Below are 19,818 nucleotides of genomic sequence, written 5' to 3' on the forward strand. Positions count from 1 at the left end.
CATACTTAGGAATGGAATATCCGGCCTATTCATGGCGGAGCTGAAAGAGGACATGTTGACGGTGGACGCACATGTGTTTGCGTCTTCATAACTGGAACTGGAGGGAACATACATGTACTTGTGATTCATACATGAAACCGTTGGGGTCCAAGATAGGGGACATAACTGATCAGAAAAATCCATATTTCCACATTCCCTCCTTGTCCCCTACTTGCCCGTTCAGAGATATCAATCTTCATCAATCCATTGATCTGTTCATATAACATCATTTGTTCTTCTTTCTTCTTCCGTGATGAATGAAATCTTGGTGGTGGAATACACGATGTGGCACACAGACCACAGATCGCTGGTCCACATTGTAGACATAGACAGCAACTGAATAGTATGAGAAGGCCAATACCTAGGAAGGATAGGACCTTCCATCCAAAGGTAGATAATACACTCCAAAACCAACCGGACCAAGTCCAGGTGCCTGGATTCTGGTGTATCTGGCTTACAATCTTATGAAGGCGAGTTATGGCTTTATATACAGATGGCGAATTTTCTGGTATGAAAATGCAACAGCTTGATCCGATGACCCTACAAGCTCCGCCCCTATCGGCCAGGATGACGTCAAGGACAAGACGATTTTGAAGCACAACAATCCACATAGCAGACTGCTCTTCTGTTAAATTGCCTAAGGCGGAAATAGTTTCGTTCACTACTGCTTCAAGGGTTCTAGTTAATCTACGTATCAGCTTACTATTAATAACGGTACCTATATAGGGAAAGAGACCTTTATTGAAATCTGTGTATTTTTCCCATGCTGTTTCAGTGTAATCGACTATCGGGAGATCTCTCCTTTCTCTATTGTGTACTAAATGAGTATTTCTGTGATAATCAGGAGGAGCTAGGAAAACAGGTGGCAAAAGGAATCCAATGTAGCAAGTACCATCCCAATCTAGAGGCAAACGTACATATGCCGTCTGACCACATATGAAATAGGAATGGCGGGAAGCTCTAAATGTAGACTTGCCTTGATCACTAAATTCTACTATAGTGGTGCATCTACTATGGCCCATATGTATGGAACCATTCTTCCTTACACATAATTCACCTTTTACTGGAAATATTGACATAGCGGGCAAAATTGGAGTAGCTTCGGATTCGACATTTAGGATCATAAGATTAAGCGTAAAATTACCTAATCCATACACTTCATTTTCTAGATCAGTTCCTGTTCTCTGGGGAAGTCCCTCCTTGTTAGGGTAGCAGACTTTAAGTAAAACTAAGTTCAAATTTCCCCATACCCAGTTATCTTGATAAACTGCAGAATTCGAATCTAGGGAATTAATTAAACTAAACCATGCTCCACAGGAGCCGTTGTGTGTGAACGGGTATGGAAAGAGAGGTAGAATTCCTTTATAATTCTGATAGGGAGGGAGTCGGCCACATATCCAACAATTTGTAGCATTGCTAACCTGATGGGAATGATGTAACATACTAATAAACGTGTTATTGCGCAGCGCAAATCTATAAGACAACTCAAGCGGAGGTAATTCACTAAAAGAATGTTCAGCAGTAATATTATAAACATGTCTAGAAATAGGATAATATATGTGCAACAATATACTTGCAGTAATTATTAAAAGACTTAAGAAAAACAAAATTAATAACGTCACTGTGCAATGACTACGCAGTGATTTACAGTACGCCTGTCGTTTCAACATTTTTCGGGTGTGTTCTCTATTCAGGTCTAAGGGATACATGTCAGAGACAATTCAACCGCTTCACCTTGGAGAGGACTTAAACAATCAAATTGCTTGACTGATTAGACCTGAGTTTTAGTTTATAAAGTTCGGAATTACTCTTTTCAACAAAAGGAAGTTTTGAGTCAATGGGTGAAGACACACGAGGTGTGGTATTCACATCCGATTGTAGTCCATGAAATTTCTTGATATGACTTGAATGTATCCAGCCTTTCCTGCCCTCGATCTTCACGGCTGTCCTTGTGGTGAGCAAGACCAGCTGCGGTGACTTCCACCTAGGTTCCAGCTGAGTCTTTCGATCAAAGTTCCTCACCAGGACCAGGTCTCCCGGAACTACGTCATGGGGTTTCACCTCAGTGTTGTCAGGAAAAGCTGCAGCTACCTGTGAACGACAAGATTGTAGTGCAGACATCAAGGAAGCCAAGTAATCTGTCAGCATATTACAGTCAATATCAGTTATTTTGCGTGGTATAGGCGTCCCCCACATATTTGGTGGTCTGCCGAAGATCACCTCATACGGGGATAGCCCTGTTCGAGAGTGTGCTACCATTCTCATGTAAAAGAGTGCAACTGGTAATGCTACTACCCAGTCGACACCTTTCTCTCTGCATATTTTGGACAATCTAATTTTCAGGGTCTGATTATGTCTTTCTACGAGACCTGCTGCCTCGGGGTGTCGGACACAGTGGAATTTCCACTGATAGCCTAACAAAAGTGAAACGTGTTTCATTAATTCGGATGAGAACGGCTGGCCGTTATCTGAGTAGACAACACGTGGTAAACCGTATCGTGGGAAGAATTCTCGAACCAACTGTTTGGCAGTAGTCGGGGCAGTGTAATCTGAAACCGGGTATGCCTCCGTCCAACGGGAAAGAGCACAGACAACTACGAGAACATATTTGAATCCTCTACATCGTTCCATCTGGATATAATCCATCTGGAGGACTTCAAAAGGGTGATCAGGAGGCTGAAATCCACCCTGTTCTACGGGAACGCTTTTTCCTGGGTTGAACTGACAACAGATCATACAGGTACGAACTTTTTGTTTAGCTGCTGCTCGTAAATGTTTATTGAACCAAATGTGTTGAATGCTATCTAGCATAGCTTTTTCTCCTAGATGTGCTGGACTATGTACAGTGTTAATTATAACCTGGACCATTGAATCAGGAAGGAACCACACAGACTTTTCCTTCATCATCCATCCTTGATCCGTTTGGATCCCTCCTAATTCAGTCCATTTCTTTATTTCGTCTGGTGTAGCATGTGTCTGTATATCAATTACATCAAGAGTAGGATCTTTAATCGTCATACAATGTGTTGGCGTCGGGACTATTGTCTTTGTCATGTCGGATGGTTGAGTTTGAGCAGTCTGTTTAGCTGTTCTGTCAGCTAGATCATTGCCTTGAGAAATTATATCAGTAACTTTCGTATGAGCTTTACATTTCATAATTGATATTGCAGTTGGTAGATGTATTGCCTCTAATAAGGCATGGATGAGGGGTCCGTGCCGAATGTGGGCACCGTGAGAAGTTAAATAACCTCTCTCTCGCCACAGCACGCCGAAGTCATGTACAACTCCGAATGCATAACGTGAATCAGTGTATATGTTGACTTTTTTATTTGTGGCTTGAATACAGGCTTGTGTCAGAGCGATGAGCTCTGCGGCTTGAGCTGACAAGGTATTTATGCAATTTGTTTCAATGATTTCAGTATCTGTTGTGACTGCGTAAGCGGCCACTAACTCTCCTGTACTTGTTCTCATACATGAACCATCTACATACAACGTCAGGTCTGGGTCTGACAATGGGACATCCGTCAAGTCTTGTCTGGGTTTCGTCGTAATTGTAATAACTTCAATACAGTCATGGGCTAGTGGGTCTGTTCCGTTTACAGGTAAAAGTGTGGCAGGATTCAATGTGTTACAACGTCTGATTTCTATATGTGGCTGAAACAATGTTAATTCATACCCTGTAAGTCGCGCTATAGTCAAGTGTTGTGTTTGCGTTCGATTCACGAGAACCTCTACTGCATGTGGTACTTGAACTGTCAATGGATGTCCTAACACTATGGCATCGCTTTGTCTGATTGCTAAAGCTGTTGCTGCCACTGATTTTAGGCATGCAGGCAAAGCCTGAGCTACGGGATCTAATGTACTAGAAAAATAAGCACATGGTTTATGTGATCCTGCTTGTTCCTGTGTGAGTACTGACAAGGCAGTACCTTCGCGCTCTGTAACAAAGAGTGTAAACTGTTTATTGTAACATGGCGTTGCTAAGACAGGTGCTTGACATAAAGCTTTCTTTAGGCTTTCAAAAGCTTGTGTATGTTCCTGAGTCCAAGGGAGAACAGTCGATGTGGCTGCCTCCTGTGTTGTCAATTGAATGAGTGGTTTTGCTAGAAATGCATACTGAGGGATCCACTGCCTACAATATGAAGTGAGGCCTATGAAAGCCCGCACCTCCTTTTGTGTCTTGGGTATTGGCATGTTAGCTATTAACTGAATGCGGTCGGGTGTAAGCTGCCTTCCCTCCTTGGACAGCGAGTGTCCAAGATAAACAACTCGCTGGACACAGAATTGCAGCTTAGAAGGGGACACCTTGTGCCCCTTTTCGGCTAGAAATTGTAAAACTGTCAGTGATGCTTTCTCACATTCGGGTTCGCTTCTAGCGGTGATCAGCAGATCATCGACATATTGAAGCAAGGCAGTGTTAACTGGCATGTGGATACTGTCGAGTTCTCCTTTCAGTGCTTGGCTATAGATGCTGGGGCTTTCTGTAAATCCTTGAGGTGCGCGTGAGAATTTAAAGCTACGTCCATTTAAACTAAATCCGAACAAGTATTGGCTTTCCGGATCTATTGGGACGCTGAAAAAGGCATTCTTGAGATCAATTACAGTAAAGAATGTTGCTTCGGAATCAATAGCTGTCAGTAATGACGAGATATCTGGGACCACAGGAAATTGTGGCACAATGCACTTGTTTAATTCGCGCAGATCAATAACCAATCGATATACTGGCGGGGCCTTCGGATCTGTTCGTTTAAGAATCGGAATTATCGGTGAATTACATACATTGGAGTCTGTTTCCACAACTACTCCTTGGGCAATGAGCTCGTCAATGATTTGCAGTAAAGCCATTACAGCATCTGGTGGTAACTTGTATTGTCGCATTCGTGGTAGCACCACTCCTGCCTTTAGTGTAACTCGATATGGTGTAATATTCATGCAACCAACATCAGTAGGGCCTTGTGCCCATAGATGTGTAGGTAAAGTCTGCAGTCGAGGATCCATGTCTCTAGACACATAGTGACCTTTAAAATCACGTAAAAACAATCTTACTCCTTCCGGAGAACAACATATTATAGCTCCTAGAGCTTTCAGTGTTTTTATACCTAACAAGTTTTCTGGACATGATTTAGTAAGCAATAAATCTGTAGTTCGGGTCAAAGGTCCTATCGTAAGTGGAAGAGGCTGTGACACTTCATTAACAATAGGTTTTCCTGAAAAACCAAGGGAAATATTCTGTGAGCCTGAGAGGGGTGCCCCTGGAACTTCACTACGTTTTATGGTTGTTCGACTTGCCCCTGTATCAAGTAAACATTTTCTATCTTGGCCTAATAATTCACTGTGTACATAAGGTCCTTCTTGGTCTACAGGGACCTCGATAAGGGGTAAGTCAACTTCCCTCTCTAGGCTGGTTCATGCGTATCGTTGATAATCAGGATAGTCGTACTGTGCGGTCTGGTACAGTTGTCGTGTCGTAGTTTGTGTGGCGGCAACAGGCAGCGCTGGTGCAGCTGGCACAAACTGTATAGACTGTGGTGGAGCTGGCATAGACTGTGCATGCTGCGGGGCTCCTTGTTCATTCTGATCCTGTCTAGGTGGCCGTGGTCTTTCTTGTGTTTTACCTGTGGCGATATTACGCTTCAGGACTGGGCAATCGTGTATGTAATGACCTGGCTGTTTACAATAGTTGCATGTCCCTTTTACAGGACCTGCTGAATCACCGGAATGTGTTGTACCCTTTTTATGTCCTTCAGCTGGAACTGTCTGGGAGACTAGCATTTTCATTTTTGTGTCTTTCATGCGTCTTTGTTCATGTTCTTGTTCCTCTCTAATTCTATTGTGATGGTACTGTAACATTTGCAACATTTGTGATGGGGTGTTACCTTGCCAGGTACTCTCGAATTTTAATACTCTATTCTTCACTTGAGGCAAGGAATTTTCAACCAATTTTGTCACAAACAGATGTGGGTATGATTCGCTACTTGCTTTTATGCCACTATTTATACCAAAACATTTTTCAAATCGGGCATAGAAATCACTAGTGTCTTCATCTTGCTTTTGTTTACAGGCTGAAATTGTACCCCAATCTTCCTTTTTCGTAGTTAATAAACGTGGCAGTACCTGTACTAGTAAACCTGGTAGTGCTTTAGTTTTATCCCCAAGTCCTGCTCCTGCAGTTCGGGCCTTTTCTTCTGCTTCTAGTACTGACCATTCTATCTTTTGGTCTCCCACCTCCCACTCTTTTTCCTTGAGTTTTTCATAAATGCCAGCAGGCATCAATACCTTTAATATTGTCATAATGTCGGGATAGGTATACTCTCCCATGAGTAACATGTCTTTAATTTCTCGGTGGAAACCCGCTGGGTCTTTGTCATGACTGGGTACCACTTTCTTCATTTGTAACAATTCTATTTTCGATATGGGCGTATATACAAATACGCGTTTAAACTCATTGTCCTCGCCTTTTATTGGGTGTACTTCTCGTAAGGGATTCTGTCTGTCCATGTAATACGTGGTTCTTTCCTTGATGGGCAATGAGACATGTTCTGGGCATACAAAAAGAATGTACTGCTTTCTTGATTCTAGTATTTCTTTAATTAATTTAGTACCTGAACCTCTCCATCTATTTGTGAGTAATTCAGTCAATATATCAGGTAAAGGACCAGGATCTGAATGCTGACTCTGATATAGTATAAGGAGTTGTTGAATCATATAAATCCCAGCTAAACGCTGTTCATCTGGGGTGAGATTCAAAAATGTGTGTGCTACTGTATCATCACCATACTTTCCGGGACTGTCAACCCAATGAACGGCTGACCTGGCTAATTCTTGTTCATCCATAGAATCGAAAAAATGATAACCCCTTCGTTCTCGGAGTAATTTGTCAGCGGCTTGGAACGAATGCTCGGGGGACCTTATATTTATTATAGGTGTTTGGAAATTCCGGTTATTATCTGGACATATCGGACGCATCGGGTCAATAAGACATCTGGTACTATTACAAGATCTTCCTCTACCTACATAGGCTATGGTGTCTGACTGTCCTGTGGGCAGTCCTGATCCTTCCTCCTCGCTTTGTTCGAACTGGTCTACCGCTAATCTTTCTTCGTGTAGGCGTTCTATTTCTTTACGGATTTTTCGGCACATGGCTATTATACAATTTTGCTTATCATGTCTCCCTTCTGATATATTCTGGCTCCATCTGGTAAGGATTTGCATTGCTTCCGGGTCTACCCCCGGTCGGTCTTGATTTCTGATCACACAGTTTATGAGGAAACGTAACAGTTCCCCCTGTATCTCCACTTTCTGGTACTCCATAGCTCTGTTAATACATTCTGAATCTCGCCCTGTTTGGACAAAATGATATATATTATCTAGATGCGCAGTCATTCCTGGTATCTTCCCTAAATACACCGCGGCTCGTCTGATACGTAATGATGCCATGATCATTTCGTCCTCTTTGCCGGGCACAGGGTCATATCTACAATCTACAAGAAGTTCCTTAAGCGTACGGGCATTTATGAGTTTGGGGGTACGTGAATGTGCTGACTCTTGAAAGGTAAGTTTATTTATTCTGGGTGGCGTAGAAAAAATGTTGGTAGCACCTCCCGTAGCCCCGTCTGGGGTATCGGGCGTGAAAGGATTCGTTGAACGCGATACAGCAACTATAGGTGTGGACACAGCTATAGAAGTAGCTGTAGGAACAGATGTAGAAACAGATGTGCTTGCCGGAACTTGTGTCAGGATTTGTTGCTGTAGAGATACGGATACTGGATCTTGGCGTTGAACCTCCCTGGCAGGCGGTCTATGTGGGGCGAGATTAGCGTACTCGGGAGCTGCGTCATCTAAATATGAGGAAAGAAAAACATCTTCTGCGGTTCTAGGATGCCCCTTAGGATGTATTTTTATTGGAAACAATGGGGGTGGCAAGTCTTTTGGTATTTCCGGAGTAGCCTTAGGTAATCCCTCGGCCAGGAGGGGATACATACCATTCATAAGGGCATTTCTTTGTCTGTCTACTTGTTCTGATTTCACTCGTGTACCTTCCTCAATTAATAGATTTTCTCGGACTTTATTTGAATTCCCTCTATTTTTCTCTTCCTGTCGGAGTGCTTTTTCTGTACGTCTATGAGATTCTTTACGCCATAACTCAACGGCGTCTTTCTGTGACTGTCTGACTTTCCTTTTCCATAACTCTTCCTCTACTTTCATGATGCACTCTGCATCCCAGGTCCCAGCTGCGGGCCACCTCTGACTTTCTGGTAATTCCTTGGTGTAGTCTACCCATAAATCAAGAAATAATATAGCGTCTAAGCCATGTTTATGATACATGAAGTACCCTGGAGTGTCCCTAGGAGGAATAGGAACGGCTTCTTCGAGTACCCCTTTTCTTGTTGTGATCTGTCTTAATTTCGAAAAGAGCGGCATATTGAGAACTGATCTGATACTTGATCTTGAACAAACTTAATACAAATAAACACAATAATGAACAGTCATTCGTACCAAAATATGCAGAACGTATTTAAAACATTTAACATTTAACATTTAACTGAACAACGATGATGATGACGATCTAAGGAAAATTTAATCGCTAAACATAATACTCGACATTAACTGAATTAATCTGAATTTATATACTTGATATACTAGATATACTGCTAAACAGTACAGATACACTGCTGAAACAGTGCAGACCGGATTTGTGTACCCAAACCCGTCTTGACCGGCACAACCTATGTGCACGTCAGAACGCCTCCCCAGTAATGGTACTCACCGGGTAGCTCGGAAACGGAAGGCCTCGGAAACTGAACTGAACTTGAACCGGACTGGACTCGACCCGAAACACTTCGGAAACTGGACTCGACTCGGGACTTCGGAAAACTGGTGGGCCTCTGTATACCTCGGATCTTGCTCTCTCAGCTAGGCTCTGGTCGGGATACTTCGCACTTCTCACCGCCTCGTCTGGGTGTTGATCGCAGCCTCAGTCGCCCCCGCTTGACCGGAGGGAGATACAGGAAATCCTGCTGGTACGCGTTGTTGTCCGTCCAGCTGTGGCAGGAGACCGGGCCTGCAACTCACCGCCGGCGCGTGAGATGAGAAAGTGTCCCTGTTCGGGCGCCATTCATGTGGTAAATAATTTAATTACCGGGACTTAATTTGATACAGAAACATAATAAAATAGCTCAGTAAATAAGAGGCCGAATCTGTGGTATTAGAGGTTCGGAATGGGCTTTATTCCAATGGTCGATTCGAATCGATTGCTCCAAGTTCCATCACCACGAAGGTTCAGGAAGTGAAGTACATACATTATTGATAATTAATCACTTTTATACAATAGGCATTACAGTGAAGCAAATGCAAGAGGCGTAACAATTGATAGTGTGGATAATATATTCATGCGTAGCAAAAAGTAGGCGTAACTGGGAGTGACTAGGGAACGTCATCAGGTGTGACGTCATAATAGGGTGGTTCCATGAAAGAATTTCGCAATGTCAGCAGAAATACTTGGCAGAAATGCGCGCGCAGCAGCATGACGTGTGATTGACGTGCAACTAGGGGGTGAAGGGGACTTGACATTTAGCTCTACATGTGGCGACAGAAGTCTGGAGGGTCAAGTCAACCTAATCCCAAATCATATCTAACATCCTATGTTTAAAGAACTATGTTATCCAAAAGAGAGGTCTCTTAGAGTAGAATCTTATTCTATACTGACTATACTGACTGTTAGTGCGTGTACAAGCGTCTAAGTGTCTACACTAGATGCGAGGGCGGAAATCTTCCATAGTAATAGGGCTATGAATTACTTGCATCAAGACAGAGAAGCCGGGCCTTTGCTCGATAGCTGGAAGAATGTTTACTTAAACTACTAGACAGGAATGTATTGGGCAGGGAACGGAGCAGATAATTTCGAAGGTGAAATACAGTTTTTGGCAGGCAACAGGCTGATGTCAAGCTTCGTGAGCCGCGCAGGGAATGAGACAAGGTTCATGGTCACAGATGCAGGCTCAGACTGGAGCTTTCAGAGGCAGAAGGCAAGAATAGTTTGATGACAGAATCAGGGCCTACTTGCCTGGACTGTAAAATGGCATAAGTGAACCATATAAAGCCGGTGGCCTTTCATACTTAGGAATGGAATATCCGGCCTATTCATGGCGGAGCTGAAAGAGGACATGTTGACGGTGGACGCACATGTGTTTGCGTCTTCATAACTGGAACTGGAGGGAACATACATGTACTTGTGATTCATACATGAAACCGTTGGGGTCCAAGATAGGGGACATAACTGATCAGAAAAATCCATATTTCCACAACCTTAGGATTTCTATGACTTACTTGTATCCAATGTTTGTTAATGTGTCTCCTCCCTGGCATTCGTACTAGTGTTGAAGTCTCCTTCACTTATGAGGTTTCTGTTGAGTTGTTAATTTAGAGATTATAAAAGATTCTGGTGAGTTGGGCATCAAATACATATGTGCATTTCGATAAAATGAGATGCAAACACAGACTTAGCTCACCTAGTTCAACATAAAGGTTTACATATTAAATTTACATCTTTATAGTTTTGTTAAGCCTAGGACAGGCCATATGGAGCATAAAAGACTATATAGGTAGGGATAGTAAATGTATATGTATGCATACATGCACACAAATCACACAGCATGTTTCTTGTGGTCCTATGGCTGAGATAAAGTTCTTCACTGAAAGAAAATTGAAATATTTAACAAGCAATTACCAGCACTGTGGCAGATTTGGTATGAATATATACATAATAGTGAACAGAAGGTAAAAAAGGCAAGTGCAAGAGATTCAGTGGCTCAGAATATGCCAACAGTGATGCACGGTGCACAACAACAGTTATGATAAGTTTACAGGTTTGTTTATAGAAGAATGAAACACGACACAGTATAAAGTGAGAATTCTACCTTCTAATAAGGGTATCATAATACATAACTACACATTATATTGTGCAGTGCTTTAAGGATTAGAGGTGTATCTATTTTTTCCCGCAGGATCCAGTCAAAACAAAATGGCTGCTAATTACTTGGCTTTTCTGTAGATTCCCGGATATTAATGGGGCCAACAGTGACAGCGAGGGAGGTCCGCCCATTATCCGTTTAAATATTTATGAATCACAGCTAAATTAACTAATTTAGGGCCAAATGTACTAACATTAGGAATAGTGATTTCCTAATTGTGATTATATTCGAATCGTAATTAGGAAATCGCTATTCCTAATATATGTAACTTCCAATTATTAAATAGCGAATCCTAGTGGGATGCAAACCGACCTACCTCATGACTATTAATTAGGTAGGTCTCAGTTGGCAACCCACTAGGAATCGCTGCCATCACAGGGATGGTGGCCTGCTGGGTCAGCTGACCACGTCTGTGATTGATTTTTGATAAAGCAATCTATTTTTTTCAAAATGCAGCTCGTCTTCCTTAAAGGAAAACAGGATGAATTTCAAAAAATAAAATGAAACATTTAAGTTTCAGTTTTTAAGAGTATTAAGTGGTCCATGGGGCCGTGACCTACTCTTACAAAATATTTATTTTAGCATTCTCTAAGGAGCAGGGGTCCAATGGGGGCCCCTTTCTACTTGTGAATGGGTTACCACCAATTTCCATTTGGTGGTAAAGTAGTACTGTTCTGCGACCGAAATCCACTGGCAAAACATTAATACATACCATTCCAATACAGTATTTGGGAGGGACGTCCCTTCTGAATACCAAATAGGTATTTGGTAGCAAACACAAATTGTGATTTGGTGACGTGTTACTGAATCACAATTTGATGTTTGTGCATACGAAAAAGCATTCTTTACAGTCACAAATGGCCCGCTTCTGCAATTCCGTCTGTTTTCAACCCTAAAAAAAAACTGTGTACATCTGACCCTTACAGCAAGGGAAATGCATGAGAGTAAACACTTGCTCTGTGGCACAGCACATCAGACCGATTCACATGTGTAAACTGAGTCAAAAGTCTAACTTTACGAATTTTGGTGTCCGCAAAGAGCATTTACGGGTAGTAAAGTTAGACTTTTGTATCAGTTAAACTTGAGTTTTGGTATTAAGTTTAACTTAGACCAAAAGTCTAAGGACATTTGGTCTAAGTTAAATTTAAGATGAAACCATAAGATTAACTGAGACAAAAGTCTAACTTTACTACTCGTAAATGCCCTTTGCGAATACTGAAAATCATAAAGTTAGACATTCGTCTCAGTTTACGTTTGTGAATCGGGCCCATCTTGTACAAGCATGTTCTCACAGATCTTTTCACAATTGTAACCCTTGGTGAGAGTGTTACATTCGGTTTTGACCTGAACTGACTTGTTTTGTGTTTTTTCTTCATCAGGTGCTTTCCTAATCCCATATTTTTTGACTCTGGTCTTTGCTGGGATCCCTCTCTTCCTGCTGGAGATCGCTCTTGGCCAGTACACCTCCATAGGGGGACTAGGGGTGTGGAGACTTGCACCCATGTTCAAAGGTATTGCAAATCCAAAAAGCTCTGATCATCCCTCTTTCTTATATTTAAATACTGTTAAGTTTAATGTTTCTTAAATCATCTTTTAAAGGGGCCATCCAATGTATAAAAGGAAACAGCTGTTTTTACCCAGAACCCAATCACCAACAATAGGCGTTCTTGACTGTTGCTTTGTTTGATCATGTCTGCTTGTATTATGACATTATCCACTGTATGGCACCATTATGGAAAGGTCAAATTAAAAGCTCTGGCAAATTTACCCAGTGAGCATGAGTTGGGCTGTGTAGCTGTTTTGCCACATACAAGAGTCTACCTGCCAATTTGGATTTTCTGTTAGGGTATATATAATTTTTTCAGTCGATTGCAGGTTCCATCCTCATTTTATGTGTCCTAAACAATGACTGTCATTTACAAGGCTCTAGAAATCCTAAATACAATGTCTAACAGCTGTTTTTTTATGACGCTTCCACTTTAATGTCACAGGTGCCATTTTGCGTGGAGCCACTCAGTGATAGCTAGATTTTGTACTACTTATATTGTACAGCACTGTATTTTTCTCTGATTGTTATGCAATTAGATACATAATGTTCTGTTTGAAACAATGCATATCGCCTTATGGTATTCCTTTGTCGGCCAGGCACTGCTGCCCACCCCAGGTACTCACAGCCGGGAATGCAATATACAATTAACATAAAATCAACATTAAAAACGTTGTTGGTAAATTATGTTCATAACACATTAAATATTGTTTGAATAAAAACCTCAAAAATAAACTTAAAATATCACACAAATCTTGACATATGCTCCTGCCATTATATAACCACAAATTTCGGCCTACATGGACTGCTCATGAACTCATTACATATAATATACCGGATAACAGACTCCCTGGTGTACATTCTAAAGATATTGCAAGTCATGGAGGAGTTAGCTGAGTTCTGTTGTAAGGCTTTGGAACTCACAAAGTGAAAAAAATACCTGCTCAACTTGACACGAGTACATTGTTAGTATTGAGGAGGACATTAACAGCACTGATCAATATCAAGTTACCCTAGTTAATAGTATGCAATCATTTACCTGAGTGTTTTACTTTGATTGCTGAGTAAAGCTCCAAATAACATTTTAAAAGCTTGATGAAAATATTTAGCCACAACTTATCACTAATACATTTCTAACATTCCGCAAAAAATGACAGCTCTAGTGTAGGTCTTAGGGCCAGATGTATAAACATTAAGAATATTGATATCCTAATTGCAGTTCTCTCCAAATCGCAATTAGGAAATCGGTATTCCTAATGTATGAAACTCATTGAGTTTCATTTAGGGATTCCTTGTGTGTCGCAAATCGACCTATCTCATGAATATAAATGAGGTGGGTCACTGTTTGCAACCCACTAGGATTCGCTGCCATCACAGGGATCGTGGCCTGCTGAGGTCAGCAGACCACCATATCTGTGATTGCTTTTTAATAAAGCAATCTAATTTTTTTTAAACGCAGCCCATGTTCCTCAAAGGAAACCTTGAAGTTCCATTTTTTAAGAGTAGGCAGTAGTGTGTGAAACCATTGACAGCTCTTAAAAAAAATATTCCTTACATTCTCAAAGGGGAAGGGGTTCCTTGGAACCCCTTCCCCTATGCGAATGGGTTACCACCAGTTTTAAACTGGTGATAAAGTATTACTGTTTTGTCACTGGAATTCGGTCGCAAAACAGTAATTTAAATTCGGTATTTGGAAAGAACGCTCCTTCCAAATGTTGAAACGCAAAAGCAAAATGCGATTTGGTAACAAGCATTTTGTGAATTTCAAAAAGCATTTTTTAGTTTGCAAACGCCCCAATTCTGCAAATTGGGTGGTTTGCAACCTGAAAAATGCTTTGTACATCTGCCCCTAAATACTTTGAGTAATGAAGCGCCTTTGTAATAACTCTCAAATGTTAGTGCTGGAGAACAACATAAAAAATGTTGAAGAGACTCATGTTTACATTGGTTGAAACTGTTTCACTCACTCCTAAATTCATTTATTGGCAACCACAGAAAGCGCATGCTTATAATTCTCGCTGGTTGTATGAGTGATTGATTGTGTTAAGTAACTTCAGCCATTTGATTATATGAATCCATAATGTAAATGTATGGTTTCTCTAGTCAAAGTCAGTGTACTCTGTGCACAAAATATATCCAATAGTTGAGCTATAACAATGCAGAACACAAGTGATTTTAGACAGATATACAGAGCCTTGCTGGAATCTTTTAATTTTATGTCAATACTTGAAAAAAGCCACCTTGCAAGTAAAAGCCTTGCTAACCACTCCAAGGGCCAGAAGTATGTACATTTAAAAATAGCAATTTCCAAATAGCGATTTATTCCGAATTGCTATTTGGTAATTGCTGTTCTAATGTATGTATTTTAAATCAGTGATTCCTATTGGGTCACAAATCGACCTACCTCATGATGAGGTGGCTCGCAATCTGCGACCTACTGGGTATCGCCGCCATTGTAGGACTGTGGCCTGGTTGGGTCAGTAGTCCACCATGTCTGTGATTACTTTTTAATAGAGCAATCTTTTTTTTAAATGCAACCCATTTCCCTTAAGAAAACAGGACTGTGTTTAAAAAGAAAGTTTCTTTCTTTATTTCTTTTTTGTTTGTGTAAGGAGACACAGTGGTCCCATGGTGTGGGTTAAGCATTATTGTTTTGCATCTAGAATTCGGTAACAAAACAATAATACATACCATTCCGATTCATTTTTTGGAAGGCACTCCCCTTCTAAATATTGAATGGGTATTGGGTCACAAACTGCAATTCAGTAACGTGTTACTGAAATGGAGTTTAGGGTTTCATAAAAACCAAAATTAATTTTTACTGACGCAAATGTCCATTTGCAAATACAAATCAGGTAGATTTTCTTCTAAAATGCAGTAGTTATAAAATATTGGAGCTCGAGGATATCCTTGAAGGAAAGACTTCTTGCACATAAGTCAGGGCTGGAATAAGTTTTGCCTCCAGGACAGCATCAGCCAAAGGTCATTGCGCAATATCATTAAATACCACACTATGGACCAATTTATTAAAATAATGAATTATGGAGCATTCCAGTTTCATCTACGTTTCTTCTTAAATTACGCCTTTTGGGGTTTTATTGTCTTTTTCTACCCAGACAGGCATACCTTACAGTTATGACTGATTTCCTAGCTCTAAGCTTGCGCATTTGGCACATTTATTAAATATGCCCATTTATGATTGGGTTAATTTTTATTACTTTAAATTACATTTCGAAATCCTTTTTTTATCACTTACTTTTTTTACGTATCACGTCCTTTCTTAGTTCCTCTCCCCTGTGAAATCACGTGTTCCAATGTTGAAAACAGAGTTTTCTTCCTTTTTCTCAGGGGTGGGCTTGGCTGCTGTGGTCCTCTCATTCTGGCTGAATATCTACTATATTGTCATCATCGCGTGGGCGCTGTATTACCTCTTCAACTCCTTCACTGCTGTAAGTAGTAGGCATAATGACTGACATACTAACAAAAAGTTTTCTACAACTTAAAATATGTGGTTCATCTCATGCATCATTCCTCAACATTCAAGGGTTTGGCTTCAAAGTCATATTCAAGGGTGTGGCATCAAATTCCTATTACTGTTTGGTGGGATGTATTGTGCCCACCCAAAGGCCTCTAAAGGCAAGTAGATGAAGATTTTTAGAAAATGACAACTTTGTAGCTTTGTTCTAAAACAGCATCTTTAAAAGGGACCACCCAGTGCGGAGAAAAAGCAGGTCTCTTTGCCCATCCCTGCATCACTAGCAATCACAACCAATAGGCATTCTACAATGTTGCTTTGTTTGATGAGGTCAGCTTGGGTTTTGAGTTCTTTTGTGACGTCATTCACCAGATGCCCCCTTGAAGAATGTCTTGTCAGCTGCTCTTTAACACAAGAGCATCACACGGGTAGTCACCTTTCTCTACAAGCCCCGAAAAGGGCTCTGAATGAGGAGATGCTTGAAATGAAGTGTGAGTGAATACAATAATCTGCATCCCACAGATTAAAGACACTGCCTTACTAACAAGAGAAGTGGCAGCTTCTTTCACCAAAGGCTGGGTGTTCACTTTATTTGTGTCTTCCAACTATAACAACTATGTTGTAATGGGATGATAAGTACAACACTTAGATGTTCTTGAATCAATCTGTATTGTTGGAGTATCTGTTCACGTTCCAAAAATGTAATTTATGAAAAAGTGGGGGAAAAGACCCATCCGAATGATTGTCCATTACATTCCATGCAAACCTTTCTGCCTTCCTCCTCTGGTGCTAGATTTCTTTTGTGTAAATTACTTTTGTCGGGCTCTGTAATATTTTTAGCCCTTAGACATTGTTTTATGCATTAGGGAAAAAAAGAGTTCTTAAATCTATTAAAATTGTTTAATGCGCTTACGTTGGGGGGAACCTGTTCCTATTGCCTCAGTTGGCCACACAAATCTGGTACTACCCACCATAGGACTTAACATGATATTAGCACCAGTGATGCAGGGGAGTGCCCTTTCTGTAACACCATAGTCAGTGGCAGGTTCGGTAAAAAGACATTTATGTGTAGAGCTCCTGCTCACAATCTGGGTATTTTCAAGTCGTGTCCCAGACTTTGGCTTGACACTCCACCAAAATAACCTGCTAAAGTAACCCACCACTGAGTTCCATGGCCTTTCTGGTTAGAAAGCAGATGTATGTGAAGGATAACTTGATGATTTGAGGTCACAGATAGACCTGATCTGTCTCCGGAATTGCCTACTAGTAGGGCTGTGATTTTAGTAGAGGTCAGCTGCTTTACTTCCGCACTTGCACTATAGGTTTAAGCTGAAGCCCTGTGTGGATGGCTTGTGGGCTCTGGGCTTCAGATGTTCCCCACAGTTGAATGAGAAACTAGCAGTGACTCTTGAATCTGAGAATTAGTGTGAACATTCTAGATCAATGCAAGGTTGGACATATAGAGCTACAGCGGAAATATTCTGTCCTAATAAACACAGAACTATTTCACTGTTGTAAAGGTGCAGCTACACCACATTACCTGAAAATTATTGTTGAAATGCTCATTTGCAATTTAGCATTTAGGAAAACATAAAGGAAGTGGTAGAGCTGCACTTTTATAGCTGGATTCACCACCTTTCAAAATGACAATCACTGAGAAGTAAACATTGTTTGAACAAGTGGCTTTCAAATGTTTGTATTGTTATTTATATATGGCAAATCCTGCTACGGCGGGGTGTTGGGAGACAATCTCAAGATCACTTACATAAAGTGGGACAACATAAGGATTAAGTGATTTACCCAAATCTCTCTATGTTTAATCGAATAATGAGTCTGGGACTCAAGCATGTGTCAGCAGGTTCCCAAGTCAGCAGCTCTAGCCAGTAGACCACATCCCCTCTCTTAGGCACACTAGGTAACAGTTTCTCACTTGAAGTAGGAGCACCATCGTTGACAAGAGTAATCCTGGATGACTCCCCATACTTCGGGAAGAGCTGGATCATCATGACAACACAGTGATTGTCACCACTGACTTCATCTTGTCTGAATACCAGGATTCCAGTTTGAAATAATTACACTGCGGCTTCTGAGGAACTCAAAGGAGGTCACCATTATATCAGCCTCTTGCTTGACAGCCTCCATCTGCTACAAAGCTTTACCCAGTTGCTCTTTTAGGACTTAGATTGTCTGAAACTATTGGAGAGGCAGACAATAACATTGGCTTCTCCATATTCCTCTGACACAATTTTGCATTACTAGGCGTAGGAACCTTTACTGGGCAAAATTGATGAAATGTACTGGGCAAAATTGATGAAATGAGAGATACATTTGTCTCCAGTCCTTTCAATAAGTTTCAGTCAGAACTCCAGGAATTTGTAAGCAATTTTCTCTCATTGCAAAGAACTTTGTGAATGCAACAATTTATAAACTTAACATGGGTGGGTCCACTTTAGAGACTTGCCCAGATAGCAAATAGGTTTTGCAAGGGATGGCCCTGATTCTAATGGAAATAATTACTGACTTTTTTTGGAAGGTTTCTATCATAAACCCATACTTAAATAAGGTATGAGTTCCCAAATATTAACAAAGCATCACCCCTGGTAAGCCACCATCCAGCACTGAAAGCACTCTTCATCCAGCAACACCATTTAAGTCATACATACATTATTACATGCAGGCTCAAAAATAGTACTGTTTGTCCTCCATGATTGCCAGTGCAGTTGGATTTGACTTTTTTTCCCCAAGGGAGCTCAGCCCCACACTAGCACAGTCCAAGGATAGACACGAAAACTAATCTTCACACTGAGGCCTATGGATCATATCACTCACTAGCTTGTTAAGCTTCACTAGTTGCCAGTGCAATTCAGAACTACTGTTAAGAGCATATGTTTGATTCAATGAGACTTGCATGCCTCCGGTCTGCATTACCTTCAGTTTATTATTTGATGATACATTCCTTAGAGAGTTCTGCTCAGCTTGTGAAGCAAGCATGGAGAATCTTTTGTCTCTGAAGGACAGTCTTTCCTGTCAGTTTCCAACAAACTGACCACCTGAAGAGGATTAGTCAGCATTCTAAAACATAGCTGTTCAGGAACGCCTTTAGGCTGTGATTTCTAGAGAACCCTCTCACCATAGTCAGTGAGGATATAGCAAGATTTTTAGTTTGACTTTGTCACTCGCATATCCCTTCCCAAATCAATGATTTGGCTGTTAAAAAAGAACCGTTTTGAAGCTCTTTCGACTTCTTGGGTGCTGTTTTTCACCCTCATTGAGAAGCTCTGAGCAACATAAAATGTTCACTAGATGTCCTGGAAAGGGACTAGAGAGCCACAGGGTAGCTGCCAAGTCAAGCCATGCCTCCAGTTATAGAGCCCTCTTGATTGTAAATGGATTCCTGCTGCCCACCATGATAGATTGCTGTGGATTAAGGAATACATTACATGTCTGGAGAGAGAGCTTTTGCAGAGATAATCAATATCATACAGTAATATAGAAAGATTCATGGTGGGTAGATAGATTAGACACACAATCCCTATGTGGTCTTTAATGATTTTAGGACTTGCATTACTTTGATAAAAGTACAATATAGGCCTTCGTAGATTTAATTATTTTAGTGAGCAAACATGGTTATAAACATTTCTTTACATTTGTTTGCTTAACTATAACATTGAATACTTGGCATTCTGGTGCATAAGCCTACCTAATACATTTCCTATGTGTTCCTATGATGTATTTTTCTACTTGGTGAACACTTGTGATTTACATATAAAACGATAATATTGACAATT

General features: G+C 40.9%; 1 protein-coding gene across 2 annotated transcripts in view; it reads left to right on the plus strand.

Moving 5' to 3' along the window:
* Positions 1 to 19,818, plus strand: part of LOC146854882 (sodium- and chloride-dependent GABA transporter 1-like) — a 510,325-nt gene that overhangs the window by 274,184 nt on the left and 216,323 nt on the right. For both annotated transcript variants that reach the window (XM_085652291.1, XM_085652290.1), the window contains 2 exons: positions 12,389 to 12,520; positions 15,904 to 16,004. In XM_085652291.1, coding sequence (XP_085508417.1) covers positions 12,389 to 12,520; positions 15,904 to 16,004 — 233 coding nt within the window. The remainder of the gene's footprint in view (positions 1 to 12,388; positions 12,521 to 15,903; positions 16,005 to 19,818) is intronic.

The sequence above is a fragment of the Triturus cristatus genome, chromosome 4_1 (genome assembly GCF_964204655.1).
Source record: "Triturus cristatus chromosome 4_1, aTriCri1.1, whole genome shotgun sequence".
NCBI classification, from domain to species: domain Eukaryota; kingdom Metazoa; phylum Chordata; class Amphibia; order Caudata; family Salamandridae; genus Triturus; species Triturus cristatus.